The following is a 25,801-nucleotide window of genomic DNA, read 5'->3' as shown; positions in this document are numbered from 1 at the left end:
GGTGGAACGTTAGCCAAATTTTTGGGAGGAAAACACAACAGCCACTCGGTCTTGTCTGGGTTGAGTACCAGTTTGTTAGCTCTCATCCAGTCTTTAACAGCCTCAAGGCCCCGGTTCATCACGTCCGCCGCTTCATTGAGTTGGCACGGGGCGGACAGATACAACTGAGTATCGTCCGCATACTGGTGGTATTTTATCCCGTGCCTTCGAATGATCTCGCCCAGCGGTTTCATGTATATGTTAAATAGCAGGGGGGACAGAACCGAACCCTGCGGCACCCCATAGGTTAGGGGCCTCGGGGACGATCTCTCCCTCCCCACCAACACCGACTGCGACCTGTCCGAGAGGTAGGAGGAGAACCACTGTAAAACAGTGCCGCCCACCCCCACCTCCTGCAGTCGTCGCAGAAGGATACCATGGTCGATGGTATCGAAAGCCGCTGAGAGGTCGAGGAGAACCAGGATGGACGCATAGCCTCCATCTCTGGCTCTCCAGAGATCATCGGTCAATGCGACCAAAGCGGTTTCAGTGCTGTAACCGGGCCTGAAGCCAGACTGGAAGGGGTCAAGGTAGTTAGCTTCCTCCAAGGTACGCTGAAGCTGTAAGGCCACCACCTTCTCAACAACCTTCCCCAGAAAGGGGAGGTTGGAGACTGGGCGATAGTTGTTAAGAACTGCTGGATCCAAGGACGGTTTCTTCAGGAGGGGCCTCACCACCGCCGCCTTAAGCGCGGTGGGGAGGTGTCCCTCCCGAAGAGAGGCGGTAACAACCGCCTGGATCCAGCCTCGTGTCACCTCTCTGCTGTTGGCAGTCAGCCAAGAGGGACACGGGTCCAGTATGCAGGTGGAGGAACTCACAGCTCGCATAGCCTTGTCCACATCCCCGGAGGCAACATCCTGAAACTCAACCCAGAGATGGTCTACCAAGTTATTCCCCTGTGTCCCGGCTGGATCTGCAGGGGTGGAGTCCAGTTCCGATCGAAACCGAGCAATTTTGTCCGCCAAGAACTGACTATATTCCTCAGCCTTACCCTGCAGGGGGTTCCCCGTCTCCCTCCTATTTAGGAGGGAGCGGGTTATCCTAAACAGGGCGGCTGGGCGAGACTCGGCGGACGCTACCAAGGAGGCAATGTGTGATCTTTTGGCGGTTCTCAATGCCCAAATATACTCCTTGGTGCAAGCTGTCAACAGTGCTCGGTTCGATACGGACCTGTCGGATCTCCACCGGTGTTCTAGGCGTCTCCTCCGGCGCTTTATCTCGCGGAGCTCCTCGGTGAACCAAGGGGGTCTCCGCGAGCCGCTGACCCGGAGGGGCCGTAGTGGCGCAATTCGGTCTAGAGACTCTGATGCCGCCGAGTGCCAGGCCGCAGCAATAGTCTCCGCCGAACTGTGGGCGAGAGCATCTGGAATGACCCCAAGCTCCGTCTGGAACCTAACAGGGTCCATCAGTCGCCTGGGGCGGAACCACCTGGTCGGTTCCTCCTCCCTACGGTGGGGGTTTGGCCTCCGGAAGTCTAACCTCAGTAGGTAGTGGTCTGACCATGACAGGGGAATGATCTCATTTCCCCTCAGACCAAGATCATAACTCCACTGCTCCGAGAGGAATACGAGGTCGAGTGTATGTCCTGCCAAGTGGGTAGGGCCTCGAATTACCTGGGTCAGGCCCATGGCTGTCATGGAGGCCATGAACTCCTGCGCTCCATCAGAGTGTTCACCGAGCGAAGGCAAATTGAAGTCCCCCAGAACCATTAGTCTAGGGAACTCAACTGCTAGCTCGGCTATTGACTCGAGGAGCGCAGGGAGGGCCGCTGCAATGCAGTTGGGAGGCAGGTACGTTAGCAGCAAACCCGCTTGACCCTTGAGGTCCAACTTCACTAGCAGGGACTCACACCCGACAAGCTCCGGAGCAGGGATCCTACGAGGAGCTAAAGACTCCCGGGCTACAATAGCCACACCGCCACCCCTTCCCTGGGCTCTCGGCTGATGAAGCACCTGAAACCCGTCTGGGCACAGCTCTACGAGGGGGACTCCTCCCTCCGTGCCCAGCCATGTTTCAGTAATACATGCCAGGTCTGCCCCCTCGTCTACAATCAAGTCCCGGACGAGGGGAGCCTTATGGATAACAGACCTGGCATTTAGCGACAGCAGCCTGAGACCAGGGTCCTGATCGCTCACGCCATCTGACCTTGGAGTGGGACTCGTAGGGCCGGAAGGAGGGATCTCTGCAATATAGCGAACCCTCCTTCCCCTATGATGGCCAGCCCTAAAGTCCCCGCCATATCTGCCTCTCCCTGTTATGACCGCAATGCTCCGACTCTCTCCCGTGGGCATAATTCCCCCAACCACCCCAATGGCCCCCGCTTGCCCCGCCAGGTCCTCCGAATCATTCATACTCAAACTCTCACACAAGCAGGCCTCACTGATAGAATTAAAACACAAATACAGCTAAATAAAAATAAAAGTGAGATCATTCATACAACCAGACAATCCCATGCACTCAACATACCAGTTAAAATTAGAAAATGATAAGGTTGCGCAGGTTCAAGATAGTATTAAGTTCGTAATAGTCCAACGTAATAATCCACCCTCTCCTGAGGGGGGGGGTCACACCCTAATGGGGGGCTCCACTCTTCTCCTTCTGCTATGCCCCAAAGAAGAGTCCACAGCCGGAAGGTCAAAGTTCGATAATATACAAAGCAGTCGTGTGTAATAAAGGGGAGGCACAAATGCCTGATGTTTATAAGCAAGAATTGTTCAATCTTGTTCCCCTTAAAGTCCCAGAGAGAATCAGCGGACCACATAGGAGAAAATCTCTTTCCTAGGGTTATATAATGTCCATAGTCTGGTGGGCCAAGATCTAAAGCTGGCCCCAGCTGCTCTAGGCAAAGGCAAAGGGGGGGAAAGCGATGGTTTTCTTGATACCCAAACCTTGTACCTACTGCTGCCATCATCTGTTGTTCCCAATATTCCTAATCAGCAGTAACAAAGGAATAATATTAAGGCAGCTGCGGTGGTAAATGGGACAAGGCTGGGGGGAGGGAGGGGCGTCCGGTTAGAAACGGCTGCACGGTGTTTTCTTGCTATGTGCGCGGCCGCGCAGCCGCGCATCTTAGAGGTAACAGTGCACCAGACTTGAGCAAAACCTTTGCAGATTGAAGGATAAGAATGCATCAGCAGATGTTACTTCTCCTTATCAGTCATTTTAGTCCTGGATGTCTGGAATTGGGTTGTGAATCTTCTTTTCAAGCAAAACACATTCCAAATATTTTTCCTCTTGATTAAATATACAGCAGAAAGTGGAAAGGTTATTTATTTGTATTATATTCTATTAAACTAACAATGTTTACCCATTGAATGCTATGTTGTTTAGATGATTTCCTTTCCTTGTCAAATCTATTTTATATATTTTAGGTGGTTGAGAGAAGATACTTGCTTAAGACTCCTGAGATGCATCCATACAGACTGGTAATGCATTTTTACAAGAAACTCCCCTTTCAGACTATGTTGTTTCTTCTGGTATTTCTCAGGTCTGGGCCAATCAAATATGATGTTGGAGCTTTCTCTCCCTCCTTGCTGATAGCAGCTCTTATTTTGTCACTTTCTTTAACTATGTCAGTATTATTTCTTTGCTTCAGTGAGTGGCAGCACCTTGTCAGATCTTGGAGGCTAAGTAGTTCAGGACTGGTTAGTACTTGGGTGGAAATTAGTAGGGATTTTCAGAATTGTAACAGGGAGTTTGAACACAACTATGAAGTCTTTAATAGAGCTTAGTTTCAACTGAAGAGTTTTAGTTGCTGCACAGTATTGGTGATCAATGGAACATTTATTGATAAGCTACAAGTATCTTTAGCAGGCCTACAGCAGGTGGCAGCCTCTGAGGATGCCAAGCAAAGTCACATCCTGTTAATGCTTAAAGATTACTAGAGAATATTAAAGCCATAGGCAAAATCAAGAAATAAAAAAATCCAGGAGGCTGAGATAACCCTCTTCTATATTGTTGCTAGAAAGAAAACTGTCCAGAAATCATGGAAATGTCCTGATTGTGACCTCCTAAGATATAGATGTAATAAATATAATTAATCATCCTATACTTTCCTTATTTCAGACCAACCTTCCAACCTTACTATTACAATAAATCCCAATATATATGAATATTGTCATCAGGGGACCCTAAACAGGAGGTCAGGATGTAATTGGGGTAGGACAAGACTACAGTGTCTTCTCTTTTTATTCAACCTTTTAAGACAAAAATGAACAGTTGGAATATCAGCCAAACCTTATCAACGAAAACAAGCACTTTTACTTTTTAGCTTCAACATTACTAGTTCTTTTGCTTCTTTTCCTTCAACGTTGCTAACAAACAATTTCCCACCTCCCAATTGACAGCCTAGCACAGTCGAATGTAAAAATAATCACATTTTTTTCTGGACCTGTTTCAAATGTCTCAAAAACTTTCTAAGCAATTTTTAACACAGTATGATGTATATTTACATATGATTTAATTTGAATGCATTCATAACATATATGAACACAGCCTGTTATCTGTATCCTGAGTACTTAGGGTACTCATTTTGGCGGGTGGGGGGGGTTGATCGTATTTACCATTCTAGGTCTAAGAAAAGAGCTTATATAAGCCATTGGCAGGGTACCATCCACTCTCAGGTTGAAGATATAATAGGTGACAGGCTGTTTAATTCTTTGGCAGGTAAACCTTTGATCTTCTTATCCCAGCTATAGGGTCATTTAGTTGGGTGTCCTCTTCAGCACTTTTATCCAGGGCATGCCCTCAATTGCTTCAGTGAATTTTGTCCCAGTCTCATCAGAACTCTATTGATTGGTGGAAATTGCTTGGTCCATTTAAGGTTTATAAGCTAATCTTTTTTTTTTTGGGATATGAACCAACAATTCAATATTTGATCTTCAATAGCTATTAGCACTGCCTATTTAATTTTTGCCAGGATAACTCTTCAGCTGTCAGCCAGCATCTGCATTACTCAGCTTCTTCTCCCCCACAATCCTCTCTGATCTTAATGTGGTCTCCTGGATGTTTCTAAGCCTTCCTATTTTCAGAACCTATCAGCAAGCAAAGCACCATGCTGGAAGAAGAGTTTGAGTTCTCCCGCCCCTGTTCCAGAATTCACAAGCTGAAGGAGTCCGTGACTAATCAGTACCAAAGCATGGTTAACTTTTGGCTTGTCAAAGTTACTACCTTTGAGTTGTGCTGCTGCTCTGAATTTGCTATCAGTTGGATGTAATGACTGAGTTTATAGATCCACAAAACAATAATTTTAAAGACAGGATCAAAGAACAACCTATGAGCATGAGCTGCTGAATGGTGTAATGGACTAATATGTCAAAACAAACAAATCATATGACATAGTAAAGCCAATCAATGAACATTATCAAGTAAAGTTTTCCCTGCTATTAAATTAAATGACAAGGAAAGTTTTCCTTCTTAAATGTCAGGATGCTTTTAAAAATCCAGGTGCAAAGTCTTGTAAGAAGACTAAACTTCAAAGAACCTTATCTAGGCTCCTTCCAGTGTGGATTCAGTCTTGGTCATAGTATCAAGACTGCTTTGGTTTCACTTGTTGATGACCAATGGAGAATACAGTATGGAGCTTGTATGTTAATCTGAGTCCTCCATGATTTCTCAGCAGCTTTCAATAACATCAGCCATAGTATACTTCTGGACCAGCTCAAAAAGTTGGCAGTTGGAAGCAGTGGCTACAAAAGTGCCTCTCTTTTCACTGGGATTGGTTCCAAATGCATTGGTGGGAAGTGAACAATCCAATCCTAAACCTTATCATAGGGAGGTGCCATAGGGTTCCATCCCCCCTCCCCCCTGCTTTTAATAAATGGAGTGAAATAATTTGGCCAGGTGAAATCACTTGGGCACAGCTGGTACTAAATGGTACTAAATTTTATACCTCTGTCCTGGCTGTCCAAGTAATACTGCCAACATTCTGTGTTAATGTCTCGAGACTGTGGTTGCTTGGATAGGAAAGAACAGTCTTCAGCATAGTCCAGGCATAGACTTAGTGGATGTGGGTTTGTGGGGGTGGGGAGGTAGGGGTGGACTTACCCAGAAAGGGGAAGTTTCCATTTTTGGTTTGAGGAATTGCCTCCTCAGACTTGGCGTGCAATTTGCAGTTCCTTTTGGGCCCTCATGGTTCCTGTTGAAAAACAGTTGGCAGCTGCAGTCAGGAAGTCCTTTGCAAAACTCCACCTGGTCACCAGTAGTTACTGTTCATGAACCTGGGAGCCACTGTTCTTTGTTAGTCATCAGACCTCTCAGTGAACTACTGCAATGTGCTTTACTTGGGGCTGCCTTCGAAGACCATCCAGAAACTGCAGCTGGTCCAGAAAGAAACAGCTTTGTTGTCAAGAATGTAATTCTTTAATATTAAAATGAGATGAGATATGGGCATAATTCCAAAGTGTAATCTATTCCAACTTCATCCCCACAAACTTTGCTTGGTTGCATATGTAGTACTATACAGCTATTTCCACAGGGCAGTTGTAGAATGAAAAAAAATGAACCAAAGGTTAATCCTGATAAAATTATCAATCCTGAGAGTTGGAAAACTACTGATGTGGCTAGAAGTAAACAACCAATCTTTGAATTATTGCTGATACAATATTTATACAGGGCTGCCTCTTGATTAAAAATGAAATGAATCATTTATTGCTATCAGGATCCAACAGCTATTCTTTCTCACTTGCTGTGCAACGTCTTAACATGAATTTACATTTTTGAACCATTGGTAATTTATCTGCAGTGCCATTTCATTGCAGCTGGTTACTTTGAGGACCTTTTTTGTCATTATTCTGGTGTGATGTAGTTTTTAGGTTCAAAGGTCATTCTCCTATGTTTCCTTAAAGTACTGGGCCTTCGAAAACATTGCAGTGATCTTGTTCTCATTCCTATCCCACTGATTTGTGTTTAGGATTGATAAGAAAGGATTGACTGTAAGACACCCCCCCCCCCCGTCTTCTTTCTCCACACCTTAAACATTACAAACATCTGTCACCAGGGTAGGTCCTCAGAAAACACCAAATAATTCCTCAAGAAATTTGAGCCGGGCGTTTTTCCTTTCGTAATTGCTAAGAGTTTTCCATTTTTGCCGCAAGATGGTGCTGTGCTTCGGGCAACCTTAAACGCTGACCCGGTTCGCTTCCAGCACTGCGCGGAGACTCTGACCGCCGGGATTTAATTTCGCGGGGCAGTCCCGGCAGCCCACGCCTAAGACCGGCTTCCTCTTTGCTCCAGGAACAGCTGTTTTATTTTTATTTTTTTCCCCGCCTACCGGTCAGCACAGGCTATTCCGGACCCGGCCAAGGAGGAGAGAGGAGGGCCCATCAGTGCTGGGACCACAGCAGCCAGACTGGGATTCCATCTTCCAGCCAAGACCTGCCAGCTGTGCTGAGCCGAGCTGTGGACCCTTGGACCAGGAAGTGCTTGTGCAACCCACCCGCTCAGCCTCGCCTGGCGCCGGCGGGGGGGCTGCCCTCTGCCCGATTTCCTTGCTTAGTTGGGAAAACAGCTGGGCCTTCACTTACTGGACCTCTCAGCCAGCAGTAGGATGGCTTCAGGTAGGGAAGACCCTTCGCTGTTTTGAAACAAAGTAAGTTCCGGACTAGCTCCTTTCTCTTTTCCTTCTCCCGTCACTTATTTCCCTCTGCCCAATCGCCTTCTTCCAGCTGCTACCTCGATCTGTTTTTTTTCCACCTTCCATCTCTCCTAATTGCTGCTCGGGGTATTACAGGCGCCGACGATTAGGGGAGGCACCAGCCTGTTCTCTGTGAGCCACGCTGCGCGCATCCTCCGGGCTGGAAAGTTCTTAGTTCCATCCTCTTGCCTATCCCATCAGAGTCCACCGTCCTCGGGAGTTTCCGAGGCGCCAACAACGCCGGTGAGGGGGTCTCTTTTAGAAGCAACCCGAAGACCACTTTAAGCCGCTGAAAGTTTAGCAAGTCGTTCGGCAAGACGGAAAGTGGCCGAGTGTGGAAATGTGGACGCCACGGGCAAAAAGGGCTTTATTTCTGGGTTACCGTCCCTCCACGCTTCGTTAGCGCTGCTCACTTTGAGCTAGCACTGGTGATGTTACCTCGTTTGGTAATGAAACGTCTGCAAGAAAACAAAGCTCAGAGACACCCAAGGATCCCTCATGCCAACCCTAAACTACAAATATTCTCCTTTATCGGTAGCTCAGTTTCTTCGAAACTAAGGCCGGGAGAGCCGCGTTAAATCATTTATTTAGGAGTCAGGAGCAGGCGACGACCTTTATGTTATAAACGTCGCTGGGGGTCCCGGTTTGCGGGAAAACAAATATTGACTTGGAAGTCCATGCAAGCGATAACATCAGCAGCCTCTCCGGGCGCCATTTCCCAGATTACAGCTGGCTTCCCTTCCCTCCCCCTGACCCGGCTTCTCGCACCAGCCGGGAGATAACTTTCTTCCCTAAGAAGGCGCGTTACTCTCCCGGGGTGCAGCGGCCTCGTCACGCCGGCCGCTCTGCCAACGAATCAGGAGGAGGCTCAGCTTGAATTAGCACCCCGCTTGCAAAGTCTCCGCCTCCCTTGCCGTAGGCGGAGCGTCTGCGCGCTGGGCATCTCCAGCCAAGGCCCCGGGAAACTCGGGCCGAGCGGGAAGAAGCGGCTTTTTCGAATCCGCTCCGATGCCGGCCTAGGGCGCCCACGGGCGCTTTCCCGACAGGGAGATGGGGCCTCGGTGGGAGAAGCCCTTTCTGGCTTCTTCCCCGCCCCACGAGCGCTGGCCCTGACTCCCAGGCTGCTAGGGCGTCACCAAGTAGGCCGCTTCCGGTTGAAAGGAAGGCTTCAAAAAAGCTGATGGGGCCAAAGCGCAGTCTTTGCATTTAAAAGCCATCGCCTTTTTTTTAACAGTTTAAATTATCACGGCATCGGCTAGTGCGGTGTACGTGTAAAATCCACGCACGTCTTTTCAACGTCATGGAGGCAGCCAAAGTGTAATTTGAACCGTTTCCCGCTTTCTTTAAACCAGGAGACGCCTCCCTCTTAAATCGGTTTGCTTAAGCTCTTAACTCGGTCGAATTATGGGTCGATTCGTGGCTTTAATGTTTTAGCGCGATTTATGAGCAAAGAAATTGCTCCGAATTGATTGAGGGGTTTGTGTATGTCACCCAACAGGGCAACTAAACTAGTCCACCGGTGAACGCGGAGTTGTAGTGAACCCAGCCCACTTGGTTAATGATTCTGTCTGCGATGTGAATGGGGTTAAACAAGCCAGGCTCTTACTAGTGTGTAAAGCGGGCTTCTTCCAGCATGTTGAGCCATCATTCCATTGATCGTGGAGGATAAAGGCTGCCACCTTGATGCGCCAAAGGTCGCAAGAACACACACGCACGCACACTTGGTGGGGTGGGGTGGGGTGTGTGGATTGGTGGCATTCAGAGTTCCTGGGTTTGAGAGAGGCTCCTTTGGCGCCCTCTCAGCCGGCAAATTTATAGCATCTTGTCTGCGGTGCCTAAGCAAATGTGGGAGGGAGAATATTAGTGAAAGCAGTTAGGGGACTAGGACTGGCTGTTATGACCTTATAAGCATTTGTGGCTCCCCCCACCCCTTTAAGGAGAATGCAGTATCATGCTCTTGTTCAGCTGCAGGAGCGGTGGGAGGGTCTTACAAAGCCTACCACCGAAAGGTCCGCCGAGCCACGCCATCAATGCATGAAAAGCTCTATTGCCTTGTTAAGTATATAAGGAACGTCAACCGGCGAATTGCGAGGGGGGGGGTGTAGAGAGAGAGAGAGACCCCCGATCCATTCCGGCTCTGCGTAAGTTCCTATGTCTTTCCCACGCGCCTCCATCAATCAATAGCAGGGGCCGAACCCGACACTGTCTCCGCCTTCTTTTGGAGCACGGTGGCTGCAGCAACACCGGTTGCAAGACTTCTGCGGAGCATCGGGAGTGAGCAAAATGTCCTCTGGTGTCGGTCCCCCCAAGAGCGGCTCCCCACTGAGGAAGCGGGCCAGCCTTCAGGCTCCCAGCCCAGGAGGTGAGCATCTGTGGATTGCTTCCCCAGCTTCACGCTGGCTTCTATTATGTGCGGGAGAAAGCGGAGATGATGCATTCGTCACGAAATTAATTGCCATTGCTTCTTTCCTGTATTCAAGTTCTCTTTAAAGGATAGAGAAACTGGCAATCAGGTTTCTTTTTATTCATTTCCCTCCGGTTTTTTTTTTATGGTGTGCTTATTCAAACAGGAAAGATGGTGGTTGCTTCCTTGCTGAATGCTTAACAGCACTTCTGAATTTTTAAAATTCAGGAATAAGTTTTCCTGGGTTCATTCTGGTACCCATGGTAACTTTGTGTGGAATGGCAGCCCTTGGAAGAACTAAAAGAAAGGATTTCTTGTTTGCAGCTGGAGGTGTAGATAATGTGGTGTGTTTTGTCCTCCCTTTAATACACATGCGCCATTCTCTTTGTGCATACTGGCAGCTTTGATGAACCTGGAGAGCTCCAGATCTATTGCAATTTCCTACCTATCCTCAAGCTACCTAGGATTTCTGGGAATTTGTTGTAATGTGTGCAAAAGGGGCCATTAAATTTGGGAGGGAGACCTGGCAATTTTTCACAGTCCTCATCCTAATGGCAGCTGTTTGTGTAATATAAACTAGAAATCATTACTATGAACCTTCTGTAAAAGACATTAGGATAAAGCTTCTGAGCCAAGGTGGCGCAGTGGTTAAATGCAGCACTGCAGGCTACTGCTAGATCAGCAGGTCAGCGGTTCAAATCTCACCGGCTCAGGGTTGACTCAGCCTTCCATCCTTCCGAGGTGGGTAAAATGAGGACCCAGATTGTTGGGGGCAATATGCTGACTCTCTGTAAACCGCTTAGAGAGGCCTGAAAGGCCTATGAAGCGGTATATAAGTCTACTGCTATTGTAGTTTCTTTTATGTGTACTTGGGCCAATCGCACAAAAATGACAGGTGGTGCCAAAAAACATTTGATGCCATAATTCCTTCATACACACTTCTCACAGTTGACTTGGGGAAGCTTTTCATGAGATGTGCTGGTTGAATAAACAATTGTTTATTTAAATTGAATAACATGAGCAGAAATCTGTTCAATGGCTTTTGTAGTTGTTTTTAAGATCCAGATCTTTAGTTGAGCCAGACCTGTCCAGAGTAAATGGTGAGAGCATGTTTTACATTATAGGTAGATGAGATATTATGAATGGCAGGTAGTCATTTGTGTGTATGTGTGTGTGTAATAAACAGTCATAACCAACTTGTATAAATTAACTGCATTCTAATGATCTGTATAAGATGGCTCTACAGTGATTGTAAGGTGCCCATGTTTTCATCTTCCCAGGTTGTGTAGCTAAGAAGGCACGGTTCATAATTTGTTTAAGCCTACTGGAGGATCTGCAGGGTGCTTCTTGCTGCAGTGTTTCTTAAATTCTAGACAATCATATATCACTAAATAAATGTTCAGAAAATGCAGGAACCACCCAATTAGATTTTAAAAAAATCTTACGTTTTTGTTTTTAACAGCATGAAAGTTTATATTAAACTCAAACAGCTAGGAGTCAGGGGTTCTTTCACTCAATGAAAATGTTTGGGTTTTTTTGTTTTTTTATTTTATTTAATTTTTTTTAAAAAATTTATTAACAAACATGTAAAATACACACACACACAACTTAGATGTACACCACATTTACACAATATGTTTTTAAAAAATTACTGTATTGTATTTTCTCTTGGCTTTTTCTTCAGTTGTTTTTGTGTGAACATACTGTAGTTCCACTTGTCACATTACATATACATTCATAGTAACTGTACTTGAGACTACTTTACTTTTGTCGGTGTTTTGAAGCATTATTGCTTCAATGAAACAGGTTTTAGCTATTGATCCATTTTCATGGAGCAGCTGACTGCCACTGAATGCAAAAGATGGAAAGGAGTAAGTGTGCTTCTTGTGTGGCCAGTTGACTAATCACTGTGGCAAGACAGGTAGACTACATGGTGGGCCTTCATGGGCCATTGCTGATTCATAAATCACTCTTTCGGAATTGCTGTTCTAATAGTACTAACCATAAAACAGCTCCATAAGAAAACTGCCTGGAAATACCACTGAGTAGAGACAACATAGTAAACATTTTTTTAAAAAGTGAATAGCTATTTCCTAGCTAGGAGAAGGAGAAAATATTCCACAACTATTAAGTAAACACTGGCTTAGCCAGTAAAGTGGGAGTGAGCGAGAAAGATACTCATTGCCCTGTCTGGATTCTTTTTGCTCTAGGGGGTGGGGCAGGGCAGAGAGGGAGCATATCAACAGGATTTCAAGATTCTGTTATACCTTTTTAACACTAAAGTAAAATTCTAGCAATTCTTGTGGTATTTATTTCTTGACCTAGTCTACCTTGAAGAACTTACACTTTAGCATTTGGAAAGAGAAGTTAGCAGAGTGTAAGTAGCTTCAACGGTCCTTGGAGGAAGCTAGTTATCTTGACCCCTTCCAGTCCGGCTTCAGACCTGGTTACAGCACAGAAACCGCTTTGGTCGCATTGACCGATGATCTCTGGAGAGCCAGGGATGGAGGCCATGCGTCCATCCTGGTTCTCCTTGACCTCTCAGCGGCTTTCGATACCATCGACCATGGTATCCTTCTGCGACGACTGTGGGAGGTGGGAGTGGGAGGCACCGTATTACGGTGGTTCTCCTCCTACCTCTCGGACAGGTCGCAGTCGGTGTTGGTTGGGGGGCAGAGATCGTCCCCGAGGCCCCTAACTTATGGGGTGCCGCAGGGCTCGGTCTTATCCCCCCTACTATTTAACATATACATGAAACCGCTGGGCGAGATCATTCGGAGGCACGGGATAAAATACCATCAATACGCGGACGACACGCAGTTGTATCTGTCCGCCCCGTGCCAACTCAATGAAGTGGTGGACGTGATGAGCCAGGGTCTTGAGGCCGTTAAGAACTGGATGAGAGCTAACAAACTGGTACTCAACCCGGACAAGACCGAGTGGCTGTTGTGTTTCCCTCCCAATAATTTGGCCAGTGTTCCACCGCTCAGGCTGGGGGGTCAAATTTTATACCCCTCAGATAGGGTTCGCAACTTGGGAGTCCTCCTGGACCCACAGCTGACTTTTGACCATCATTTGTCAGCTGTGACCATTTGCCCAGGTTCGTCTGGTGCGCCAGTTGCGACCCTACCTGAATCGGGAGGCCCTCACAACAGTCACTCGAGCCCTTATGATCTCTAGGCTGGAATACTGCAATGTGCTCTACATGGGGCTGCCCTTGAAGAGCATCCGGCGACTTCAGCTAGTCCAGAATGCGGCCGCGCGAGTGATAGTGGGCGCACCTCGGTTCGCCCACATAACACCTATCCTCCGCGAGCTGCGCTGGCTACCTGTTGATCTCCGGGTGCGCTTCAAGGTGCTACTTACCATCCATAAAGCCCTCCATGGTAGTGGGTCTGAGTACTTGAGAGACCGCCTTCTGCCGATTACCTCCCTTCGACCCATCAGATCGCACAGATTGGGCCTCCTCTGAGTTCCATCCACCAGTCAGTGCCGACTGGCGACTACGCGGAGGAGAGCCTTCTCAGTAGCAGCTCCGACCCTTTGGAACGATCTCCCCGTAGAGATTCGCACCCTCACCACCGTCCAGACCTTCCGCGCAGCCCTTAAGATCTGGCTATCCCGTCAGGCCTGGGGATAAGATTTTCATCCGCCCCACCCGAATATTGAATGAATGTTGTTTTATTGTTTTATTTTATTCACATATTATTTCATGTTTTGTCTTGCACTCCTTTCCCACGAATTGTAAGCCGCCCTGAGTCCCCTCAGGGAAAAGGGCGGCCTATAAATGACAATAAAATCTCAAAATCTCAAATCTCAAAAGTAGACACCTCCCTCAATATGATTGAGGCAAAAGATAGATTTGGGTATGCCACCTATGTCCCTTGAGTAAATAATAACCTTACTGAAAAATCAAACTTGCTTTTTTTCTGTATTGAGGTTTTGCATTGTGGCTTAATTCAAGGTACGATAGGAGAACCAGTACCTGCAGTGCTTTGGACAAGAGGAATGGAAGTGATATTTCCAAATATGCAAGTCTTGGAAATTGGGATATTTTGTCTTTCCTTTAAAAAAAAAAGCAAATAGGGGCATTAAAAAAAAAGCCTCCATGGATATGACATACACAATCTTCATGTGAAAGTACTTCTATAGCGTAGGAATCTCTGGTTAACACAAGATGTTGTATTTGTTCCTACAAACTGCTGTTCCATCTGGCTTCTTTTTATGTTGCCTTAACAAGATCCATTTTTCCACCTTGGAGTGATAAGTCTCCACCATACAGTTGATGATTAAAATCCCTCTAATTACTTTGTATGGCTTATATATTTGGAGATGTGTCTGTTCTGAAAAGAATCAGGTAGCAATTGATCAATTCAGTGTAAGAGATGTCAAAGTATGTGCAGTGTGCGGATGAATACGAGACTCTTTTTTTTAATCTGTTCCTTTTTCTGTTTTCTCAATATTTTATGATTTTAAAATGTTTGCTTTCAGGTTTGAGCTAGATGCCATAAATAAATAAAAACTATACAGTGGGCTTATTGTAACTTCTTGTGACATTTCTTTTCATCCTGGCTGGAGAAGCTTGCCGTGAATGAGGTTTCAGTCTCAATGTCATATCCTGAAATTAATCCACAGTGTTCCTGAAATCCTGTTTTCTCCAGCAGTGTGACTCTCAGTTTTTCATCAGTCAGCATTTCAATATTCTACTTACAGTCTAATTCGGGGGTGGGGGGTGTATTTCTCTGTCTGGGTTCAGGTTGCCTAAGTAGAATGGAAAGCCATGAGAAATATACACAGGAGTCGAAATGGCTCAAAGGGATTGTCATTCCTGTGATTAACAGGCAGCAGTCCCTTCTAGTATTACAGAATGTCAAGACTTCAAAATCTTCTGCATGTAATAAACAACACAAGAGGGTGTTTAGTGTGCTCTTTTTATTATTGAGCTCATTATAATATCATGGAAGCAAAACAAAATAAGCAATAGCTCTTAGACTTATATATCACTTTACAGGGCTTTACAGCCCTCTCTAAGTGGTTTACAGAGTCAGCATATTGATCCCAACAGTCTGGGTCCTCATTTTACTGACCTTGGAAGGATGGAAGACTGAGTCAACCTTGAGTTGGTCAGGATCAAACACTAGACCAGTGTTTCTCAACCTTGGCGACTTTAAGTCCTGTGGACTTCAACTCCCAGAATTCCCCAGCCAGCTGGCTGGGGGATTCTGGGAGTTGAAGTCCACGGGACTTAATGTCGCCAAGGTTGAGAAATACTGCTCTAGACAGTGGGCAGAGTCAACCTGCAATATTGCATTCTAACCACTGCACCAAAAAATTAGAAGACTGTGTGTGTATCTTTCAGTTCAGTGGTACCTCAATACTCATCATTAATTGGTTCTGGGAGGCATGGTGAGTACCAGAAATAATGAGTACCAAACCGTTTTTTCCCATAAGGAATAATGTAGGGAATCATAAGGCAGCTGACACCAGCAAGTTCTAGCATGCTTTGTTCAGATTACCTGGACAAAATGTTCATGTCAAAATGTGATGAGTACCAAATTTTATGAGTGTTAAAATCAGTTGAGTACCAAGGTACCAGTATTTGAAAGTTTAGTCATAACTCTGTATATAATATAAAACATTTTATTTTTGAAATAAAACTTTTATGAAGTTACCAAAAAAAATAGATCCATGCAAAAATCACAAGAGGTTACAACTATTTTATGGAACAACAAAATTCATTTAAAAAGCTATTGCAGATTGTGAAGAATGATTCTGAGCCAGCTCTAATTAGCCAGATCTTCAGCATGTATTGCACTACAATTCTCACTGTCTTCGGTAAACATGTCCAAAGAAGGAGCTTTGTGTGATGAAAGTTTGTCAAAAATATCTAGAAGGGAATAGTTGGGGAAGGTTGCTCCAAGTGATTCCTAGAACCATACGGGTCTACCTCAAACACAGAACTGAGCAGGGAATCGCAGACCACCCTCTTTCATTTGTAATTCTCAGAGTCCATCTTTTTTTACTACCCCACATATAAAATCCATTGGAAAAATCAAGTAATTCACAGTTCTAGTCAGTATAACTAAATTACCCTTTGATAATTGTCCTGACCCTAATTGGTTTGGAAACTGAGTAAGACCAAACATTGTATGCAGTTCCACTGAAGTTTCATCATTGATTCAGCTTTCTTCTCTTGGTTAAGTGTCCCAGCTTTATACCTTTTCTATGTGAAGTGAGATGGATTTATTTTTAAGCCAGTGGAAAAGCCATACTCTTCATGTTTACACCGAAGTCCTCAGTGTATAATAAAATTTCCTACCAGAAAGATATATTCTTGCAATCCAAAGGAGGAGAGGTTCCATTTTAACCTAGCATAAAAAGAGTATAAAAAAGAAACTTCAAAAGCAGCAGTAAGTCTTTAAAAAGCACTATATAGCCATTGCCCTGTTGCATCATCATTTCACAGGTGTTTCCTTACCTAAATAGGGAAACTGAATGGCCACTGTTAGACCAAAAAGCAATGGAAATGAGAGTGACTTCTGGCTTCCTGCTGGCTTCCCCATTGATTTTCCTTGTGGGAACCTGGCAGAAAGTGTTGAAAATGATAATCATGTGACTGTTGCTGACCATGGCAATGGGGCATTGCAGTGGCCACAACTTTGCCAAATTTCAATCCTATGAGAGTAATAAGACCCAAACTTTGGATGCATTCTTTAAGTTAGCCCATTTGAGGTAGCTAATTCAAAAAAATTGGACTGATGTTACACCGTTTCACCTAACAGAAGGTTACAACTAGAGTTTTAGTAATACATAAATAGGAGATATTAGAGAAAATGATAAAAAGTTCCAAGCAGAATCTTTTTCCTCCAAGTGGGAACATGAATAACAAGTGAAATACATGAATGTATTTACATAAATACATGAATGGTAATTTGTGAGGTACACTTCATTTGATACAAGAATATAAACTAGGGAAAAATACAGCAAATGTTCAAACCATAATCTCTAGCCATAATCCTTTGAGCTAACTTTCTCTGGCAGCCAGAATATTTTTGCTGAGAACTTGTCTATTTTTAAAACTTAAAACAATATTGACTAGTTTTCTCAGAACATTTCTGCAACACAAGCATATTTACTGGTTTTAAACTCAGGAGAGAAAACCCTGCGGCTCAGAATGATCATACTGTGTGAGCTAAAAAGTGTTTCTCATCTGGGAATTTTATAGCAACACAACAATTTCAGGGCGTTCCTTCAGTCCCAGATGGATCTGCATCACCACCACAGGTTAGGAAATTGCTTGTTATTTTAAAATGTGGCTGAGGACCCCTGGGGGTCCCAATAGACTCTTTCAGGGCTTGGTGAAATCAAAATTATTTGGCAGATATTGAAGATATTTGCAAAAAGTTAAAATAATATCTATTATTTTTATTAGTTAATTTTTTCATGAAAAACATTTTATCTTAATATCTAATTGGTTTAATATTGTTATTTTACATGATTCAATAAATAAGTATTCTATGAATGCATCGGTTTTAATTTTTTAGAGTAGCAAGTTGACCAATAGAAGCAAAATCTTTTTTTGTTTTCTATACTTTTTAAAAGTAGGAAGAGGCCCCAAGAGCAAAACGTTTAAGAAACACTGGGCTAGACAGGAGATAAATGTTGGCGATGAAATGTGGAGACGAGAGTTACGTCTCTCTAGGCTATGAATGGTAAAAGTGCCGATTGAGAAAGATAAGTTGAGCCCTGGAATTAGGGTGCTGTTTAGGATTAGGACAGTAGTTGGCGGCTTTTCAGAGGTACATTTAATGTTTTGTGGCTCTGACTTGCAACGTGGTTGGGTGTCACATGACTCCCACATGAAGGAGAAGTATGTATTTTGTCAGGATGATTTCTTTTTTTTTTTTTAATGCAGTAGACCTGTTTTAGGACTTAGACCACAATTTTCATCTGTTTCCCAACTATGTTGTCAGTTTACCACAGTTGGAGTCAAATAGAATGGGAATCTTTTAAAATAAACAACTATTTCAGCTATTTGTAGAGCTAGGCCGTTGGTGTTGACTTTAGAAATATTAAGCCCAATTCTTCTTTGACCTCAGAACTGGTCATACTTGTTGAGGTTGTTGGGGATTCTACTTGAGCAACATCTAGGCAATTATTCTCCTTATGTCACTTTAATGGAAAAATCTCTCTTGTTAGCAATGCTAATTCCTTTTCTGATTTGTTGTGTTTGTGTGTGCAAGACTTAAATAAAGTAATATTTCTTTCCCCATTCTCTTTTAATTAGCATAGAACATTATTTTCTTTTTGCTTAGTCACACTTATGGCTCCAGGTAGTTTATTGTAAACAAAAACATATTGGAAAAACATGAGGAAATACTGAACAGCAGGCCACCTGAAAACAACAACAAATTCTGATTGCTCAATGTAAAGCAAGTACAAACCTTCATTTATAAGCAGAAGGAAGATTAGGAAATACCTCTGGCGAGGTATTCTTTCATTGCCCTACAGCAACTGGTTCAAAAGTACTGGCTTAAATGTAGCCATAGTTTTTTTTCCTGTGACAGACATACACAAAAATGGACCTAATGGGAGGATCAAAAGCTTTGGTGTAAGTTTCCTATGTTTTGCCTTCCCTCCAAAAAATTCAAGGTAGTCTTTACAGTACTGTATCTCCCACTCACTCATTCGTTATTTCCTCTATAGCAGGGTTGTCAAAGTCAGTTTTATTGAGGGCTGCATCAGGGTTGTATTTGACCTCGGGAGGCCAGGGTGGAAGTGAGTGGGGTGGAAGTGGCCAGCTTGATGTCACTCGTGTCAGTGCCTGTGGTGGCCCGAGTGAACTGCCAGTGAAAACAGGTTCCTGAGCTCCGTTTTCGGCTGCCATGACCTCTTGCAACCCTTTGCCAATGAAAACGGAGCTTGTGTAGCTCCGTTTTCATTGGCAGAAGATTGCAGGAGGCCGTGGCAGCCGAAAATGGAGCCCAGGAGCCCGTTTTTGTTGACAGAAGCACCGTGGGCTGGTCCTTTACTGTTTAAGGGCGGCCATGCGGGCCAGATCTAAGTACCCCACAGGCCCCCAGGCCTTGAGTTTCAGATTCCTGCTCTGTAGTAATCCTGTTAGGTGAGTGGGTAGGTGTCTGACATTTCTGCTGTGATTGTTGAGCCAGTATTTCTTAGTTTTTTGGAATTTTGTTTTTAGTTTTTTACATCTAAGTATTGTTTTTACATGTGTTGAAAAAAATGTCCTTCTGGGTTCGGCTCCAAGTGGGAAAAAGACACTGGAGACATGGAGGCTGCTTGGAAAGATGGTTTTAATGGAGGACAGGACCACATGGCTTGAGTCCTGAACAGAAAAGGTGATCACATGCTTCAATGTTGGTGGAGAAGAGAAGAGAAGGGGAGAAGCTGAGTCCCTGGTTTTATGCCCTCAGGCCTTTGACCTTGATCTTGTATTCTGATTGGTTGTCAGACTCCCATGGGGCCATGCAGGGGCAACTCTCTAGGCTGCATTTTGAATTCAGGTTTGGTTGAGTTCTCAGATGCCATGTGGGGAGTTGGGTAAAGGGCCAATATTATCATGCCTCAATTCCATCCCCCTGGAGCTGAAGTGGAGAACTCTTTATTATGTAATGGGACTGGCTTGGCCTTCTTAATGTCCCATTGACAAAGTGGGTGGAGGCAGGAAGCTACAGGGAGCTATTCTCAATTTAAAACATGTTTCTTCCTTTTCACATCCAGGGAAATATAATAGTCTGCCTTTTCAATATTTCCTAGGATATTTCATTTTTCTGGGAGAGGGGTGGGTGATAACTTTCCACACATGTAAGCAAACATCTATTAAAAATGGGGCAGCCCTTACAATTTTTCAGCTCACAGTGAAAATACAAGAACCTGTTAAATGAAGCAAACTTTGCCATCAATCCTCATCTGGGAAAGAAGGCCTCTGCATAATTTATTTCAAGTCGTAGGAAAATAATAGATTTTTCATTTGCCATTGGTTTCTATCAGATCCAGCAGTGTGGCTGAAGAGCTTACTCAGTGCTTCTGAATTCAGCTTCGATTCCTTCTGATGCCGGATACTTTTCTTTAAAAGAAAAAAAAATCCTTCTAAAATGAGATGGCATCTGCCTCACAGAAACTTAAATTTTGAGTTTGGGTTGGAATTGAAGGCAGAGAGATTTGGTGCAATGCAGAAGATGTGGGTGGGATGTTTTTTAAAGAAAGTTGGATAATTGCTGGGGGGGGGAGGTGTTAGGACTGAAAATAGCTTGAGGATTCACTGCTTCTCTTTCTGATAGCTTCTTTCCTTCTTCACACCTTCTGCTGGAGAAGAAGGGACCCGTCCTCTTGTCAGAGGTTTGAACAAATGGACAGTTGTGGAATCCTTGGTGCTCTTTGAAGTTGGCTGCTTTTATGCAGATGTTTCATTGTCTGCCTAGGTAACATCTTTAATGCAAATGGACAATTTGCAGATAATTTTCAAAAGGAGGTTGAGGGCCTCTGGGTGTTGGTGTAGTTGGTGCAGTTACTTGCTCTGTGAACACAACTGGTTTCAACAGCATCACGTTGACGTAATACGTTAATCCAGGTGCTACAGCCATTAGCAGTTATTACTGGAGATTATAACTGCAGTGGTGTCTGGTTTAAAACGAAAGTATTTCTGTGAACAAAAGGGTTCATAACAGGAAGAGGTGCTGCTATATATATTCCTGACTTTTCTCAATTGTTAGAGTAAGGCTTAAGAAGTGATGCATAACCAACCGTGTGTGTGTGTGTGTGTTAGACCGGTTACATGTTGCTATTTTCTGTTTCACCCCAAGAAAAACAAATGTAAATATATCAAAGCCTTCCCCATAATTTCTTCATCCCTGGAAGGGGAAAAAAAGTGATGTGCAGAAGCTCAGTCAGGAATTGACAGAATAACAAAATGAATTTGCTTGACTAAACTGGGATATCTGTGAAATGGGCTTCTTTTATTAATTATTTGTTCTCTGCTATGGCTTTCCCCACTTACAGTCCTTGTGGTTATATTGAGTAGAGATGCCATATACACAGAGGCTGAAGGGCAGGCAGTCCTAACGTGTCCTTGAGTTGTGCACAATCCAACAAACTTTTCAGAGAGAATTGCTGAATTGATTTCCCAGAAAAAAACATGAGCAGTTGCCACAATGGGTATACTTTCATCAGTTCTGTAATTTGAGAGAAGAATTTCTCTAGAGCCCGACTTCGTAAGATGGTGGGAAGGTTGCTGGATTCATGTGATTAAGGGTTTAGGCTGCCCATTTTTCTATGAAGACTGTTTCTTTCAACTGCCTCTTATTTCCTTACCCATGCTGATTCAGACTCTGTATATTACAAGTAGTCCTTGACTTACAACCAGTCATTTAGTGATCATTTAAAGTTGCAGAGGCACTGTACAAAAGTGACTTATACTCGGTTTTCATGCTTAACAACTGTTGCAGCATCCCTGCAGTCACATAATCAAAATTTAGACTCATGGCAACTGGCATGTATTTATACGGTTGCAGTGTCCCAGGGTCATGTGATGATCACCTTTTTGTGACTTTCTGATAAGCAAGTCCAAGCAAATCTGATAAGCAAATTAACTACCATGTTAAGTTAACTTAACAGCTGCAGTGGTTCACGTAACAACTGTAGCAAGAAAGATGGTAAAATAGTACAAAACCCACTTAACAACTGTCTTGCTTAGCAATGAAAATGTTGGGCTCAATGGTAGTTGTAAGTCAAGCACTATTTGTATTTGGAAACAGTTGTCTTACTTCTAAGTGAATATTGTTACTCTTTCATTTTCATCTATGGTACCTTTCTTTGGGCAGTGCAACCTTCCTTTAGGGCATGCTGCTATAGGCAATATAGATGACAGAACTCGTATTTCTTATGCAGATCTGTTGTATGATCAGATCATACTTCAGTCAATGACCATTCATACCTGCCTTTCAGCTGTCTTATTCATATCTAGCAAATAAGTGTTTTGCATATTTCTGAGAAAATAAATTTGTACAATCCAGGCATGTGTTTTGTCTTGAGTATTAGTAAGGGCCCTATAAAACTAGATATTTTACTTTTGTTTGGATTTTTTATTTTTATTTTGTAAGGCCAGTTCACTAAAAATAATATTTTAGCATTTCTCTTTTAAATTGTCAAGAACAGGCAACTGCTTAGAGCAACCTTGTAGCCGAAAGGTTTTGACATATAATTTTGCAGCAGCTAGTTGGCTATGTTAAGCTTACTCCTGAATTTTTAAAACAACCTTGAGATTTCTGCAATGGTGCCCTATCTTATTTAAATCAGGGCTCCACTGAGGGTTTTCATATGTGATGCTTACATTTACATTTCCGTAGATTGTTTTGTATGAGGCATGCAGAAGTTTAATTGAAACAATTTATTTTCTGCTGGCAACATCAACATATTATTTGCTCCAGAGACACTAAGTGTCATTCAAACTTGCTTTTTAGTCTTGTGGTAATTAACTTGCTGTTAGTGCCTTTTACAATTACATGTTTGGAAAGTGTTCAGCATGTCCATTCTAAAATGTTGATGATTTCCCAGTAATTGTGAAACAATATTTATTTTTTAGGGAAATGGAATAAGCAAAAGACCCATTTTACAGTACCTGAACTAAAATAAGGAAATAAATTGTTGTATATGTAGGTTGGAAAGTAGGCAAGTTCTTGATGAATGCTGTGTTCAGAACTATTGTAATATTCAGTTCATTCCTTGGTCCCAAAGATATTATTATAGTTCCCCAACTTCGGAATGTTCAGATAATTGGATGCTATTTCCCCAATTCTGGGCAAGAACTCTTTAGTAGGTAAATGAAAATTATGTTATCCAGCATATCTGGAAAGTACCAGGTGGGGTAAAGTTGGATTTTCAAAATCTATATAAAATATCACTTTTTAACTTTTTACATCATTCCTTTGCTCTGCTTGTAACAGATCCTAGAACTGATGCATGTTTGAAACAAAAATAAAAACAGGTGAAAAGGTGTAATATATTTCAAGTAATTTTCTAGCAAGTCAGTATAAAACATTGATCCTTATTAGGAGGTGAAGGTGACTGCAAAGAATCCATTGTGAATTGGATCATGGCTTATTTTTTTTTCCCCAGCAACAGAATTTAATTTCTGTTTAGATTGCTGAGAAATCAGTTTCTATATGTAGACAGCTTTACATCTTGCACTAGGTATGCAGTGTGTGAACTCAGCTATGAGATCTGCAAATGTCCAGATGATTATGAGGTGGCAGCAGAAGGTTGGGATGTTCTGTATCTATTTGTTGCCTTCTCATGGTGATTGCATTTTTGCAACACCTGCATTAAGCAGTCCTGAATGATGAACTGTGAATCTAGCCTTGTTTGCCCATGTGAATATCATCCTAAGCTTCCAGATAGAATTTGCTTGAGCGGTTTTCATCTCAGCTGCCTTTGAAGACCAGGGAGGGAGATGAGATTCTTGTCACTGTGACCACTCCCGGGCCTTTTATATCTGGAAAGATACTCTGTGACACCCAGAGAGTGGGAGGAGACAGCAGCTCCTTGGAGGTCATTGTTGATAATATTCAGTGACTACAGCTCTTGGAAATAAAGCTCGCCCTGCTTCCACCTTCAATCTGCCTCTATTCTCTGCAGCTTTTTGCCTTTTTTCTCCCTGTCACATTGTAAAACCAGACCAATTTCAGTTCCCAATTGGCTTCACATGTTTGCAAGATTATGGTAACTGTGTAAATTAGATATTGCAGCATAGCTTGGGATAGTAACAATGCCTGATGATTAGAAGTCGCTTGTTGGAATGTTTTAGTGGTTTGCTTTAAGTCTTTGGATTCTAGGTGGAATGGATTTAGGAGGTAGGGATGTATATCACACAGCTGAAAAGTGAAAACTATGTGGCAAAGAATATATTACACTGCTTTTAACAACCCTCAAGGAAAAGAAAGCACATTTGTTTGTTTTAGTTGCATGTGTGTGCACACCGACATGTGGACATCAGAACAGGAAGAGTTTTTTGAGGCTCACCTTTTTCTTACTACCCCCAAATGACCGGTATGTGGAGCTATGTGCTTTTAGTTTTGGAAATCCCGGTGCATTGGCATTCCACTGTAGGGTGAAAAAGAGAGTGCCAGAAAGAGAGCTACAACCCTCTCTGGTACTTCCAGGGTTAATTCTTCCTTACTTTGAGATTAGAAATTAGCTTGGCTGACCGACCATTGGTGGCTTCTTTCAGTTGTCTATTGCTCTGCCTGTCTCTTAGCAGTGGCTACAATTTTGGGATTATCTCCTCCCTCTCCCCCTATGTAGCTGTGATTGGTACAGCCCAAGCCGGCTCCAAGGCTGAAATCCTATGGGATTGTAGCTCAGACGGAGAAACTATGAAATGCTGGTGGCCTCAGGGACTGTAGCTTCCTCTTCTATCGCCCCAGGTATATCCTGGAGATCTCTTGGCCCATGATTGGGTAGAAGACCATGGGATGCCCCTTCTTTAGTTTGTCAGCTTCTTGGTTTCCAGGTGGAAGAGCTGTCCAGTGAGGTCTTGGTATTGCCAGGTCTGTAAATGCTTTTGCAACCCTTTTCCCCCTTCCATTTTTTTTTCCTTAGGGTGACTAAATGACTTGAGCCGGTGAAGCTTTTTATTGGTATGGAGTTAAGAGATACTTGACAAGCCAGTCTCTTGTAAAATTGAAGTGACAATAACTGTGCTGGGGGGATGCCTTATAAGGCTTTTGACAACATAAGAAAGAAGAACTTGTTCATATTGCTGCTGGAAGTAAATGCCTAATAGTTATTGGAAGGACGGGCAAGTTCTCTCTCTACTATTTAGGTATGTTGGAGTTTATGCTGAGAAGGGGAGTTTCAAAGGAGTGGGAGGAGATATTTTGGTAAATAAGAACCCAAGTTAACAGTTCTACAAATTCATCATTCAAGGAAGATCCATTTACCAATCTAGTTTGGGCAAATTTGTTCATCTCCTTCTGGAGAAGATATGTGGGGGGACTTAAAGACATGGCTCTTAGAGTTGACCATAACTATTGGTACAGAATGCATTTTCTTTCTCTTTTCCATGCAGAAAATCCCATGTAATTGAGAAACCAGTAAGGTCCTCTTTGCTTTCTGAATTAGACTTAGACATCATCTCTTCCAAAAAAAAAACACTTATTGATAACCATATCAGTTCCTTGTTTGTGCTTAATTTTAGTTAGGGTTGATTCTTCTTGCAATATTCTGAGTAAACTTTAGGATGATGACTTTTTTTTTACTTTTCTTTTGCAACACAGCTAGGAAAAAATGCCTGTTTGATTTTCTAGTCAATTTCAAATTTGTCCTCTGTTTTTTTTTCCCCACCTAACTTTTATAGCCAAAGCCACTTTTCTCTCCACTCTTTAAAAGCAAGAAGAGAAGGGTATTAATGGCAAGATATCTGTCAGTTTTGTCTTTTAAAAAATAAAGAAAGATAGCTTGTTCTTGTACAGTTTAAGAATGTCTCATCTTTGGAATAGTGACATTTTGATTACAATAAAAATGTATGGATAATACATACAATTGAATGGAGCAGTAATAAGAAAACCATGGCTTATAGCCAGGCATAATATTTGTTTAGTCCTCGCCAATATTGCTTACACAGTGATGGAAATGGGTATGTTCAGTGGGAATGCTACCTTTATAACTCAAATTAAGTTGAGTCAGAGAATGGACTTGCTCTATACAGC

The 25,801-nt window shown here is 43.3% G+C and overlaps 1 protein-coding gene across 5 annotated transcripts in view; it reads left to right on the top strand.

Moving 5' to 3' along the window:
* Positions 1-7,348: 7,348 nt before the first annotated feature.
* The window catches only part of AMPD2 (adenosine monophosphate deaminase 2), a 60,209-nt gene continuing 41,756 nt past the window's right edge, over positions 7,349-25,801 (top strand). The window contains exon 1 of one of the 5 annotated variants that reach the window (XM_032218063.1): positions 7,349-7,595. In XM_032218063.1, the coding sequence (XP_032073954.1) occupies positions 7,586-7,595 (10 nt within the window). In that variant the 5' untranslated portion in view covers positions 7,349-7,585. Of the gene's footprint in view, positions 7,628-9,905; positions 10,035-24,564; positions 24,641-25,801 lie in introns of those variants that run through there. The other 4 variants (XM_032218065.1, XM_032218064.1, XM_032218062.1 and 1 more) reach the window with 4 other exon arrangements.

This window comes from Thamnophis elegans, chromosome 5, assembly GCF_009769535.1.
Source record: "Thamnophis elegans isolate rThaEle1 chromosome 5, rThaEle1.pri, whole genome shotgun sequence".
NCBI lineage: Eukaryota > Metazoa > Chordata > Lepidosauria > Squamata > Colubridae > Thamnophis > Thamnophis elegans.
This window is presented reverse-complemented; position numbering and strand designations above follow the sequence as displayed.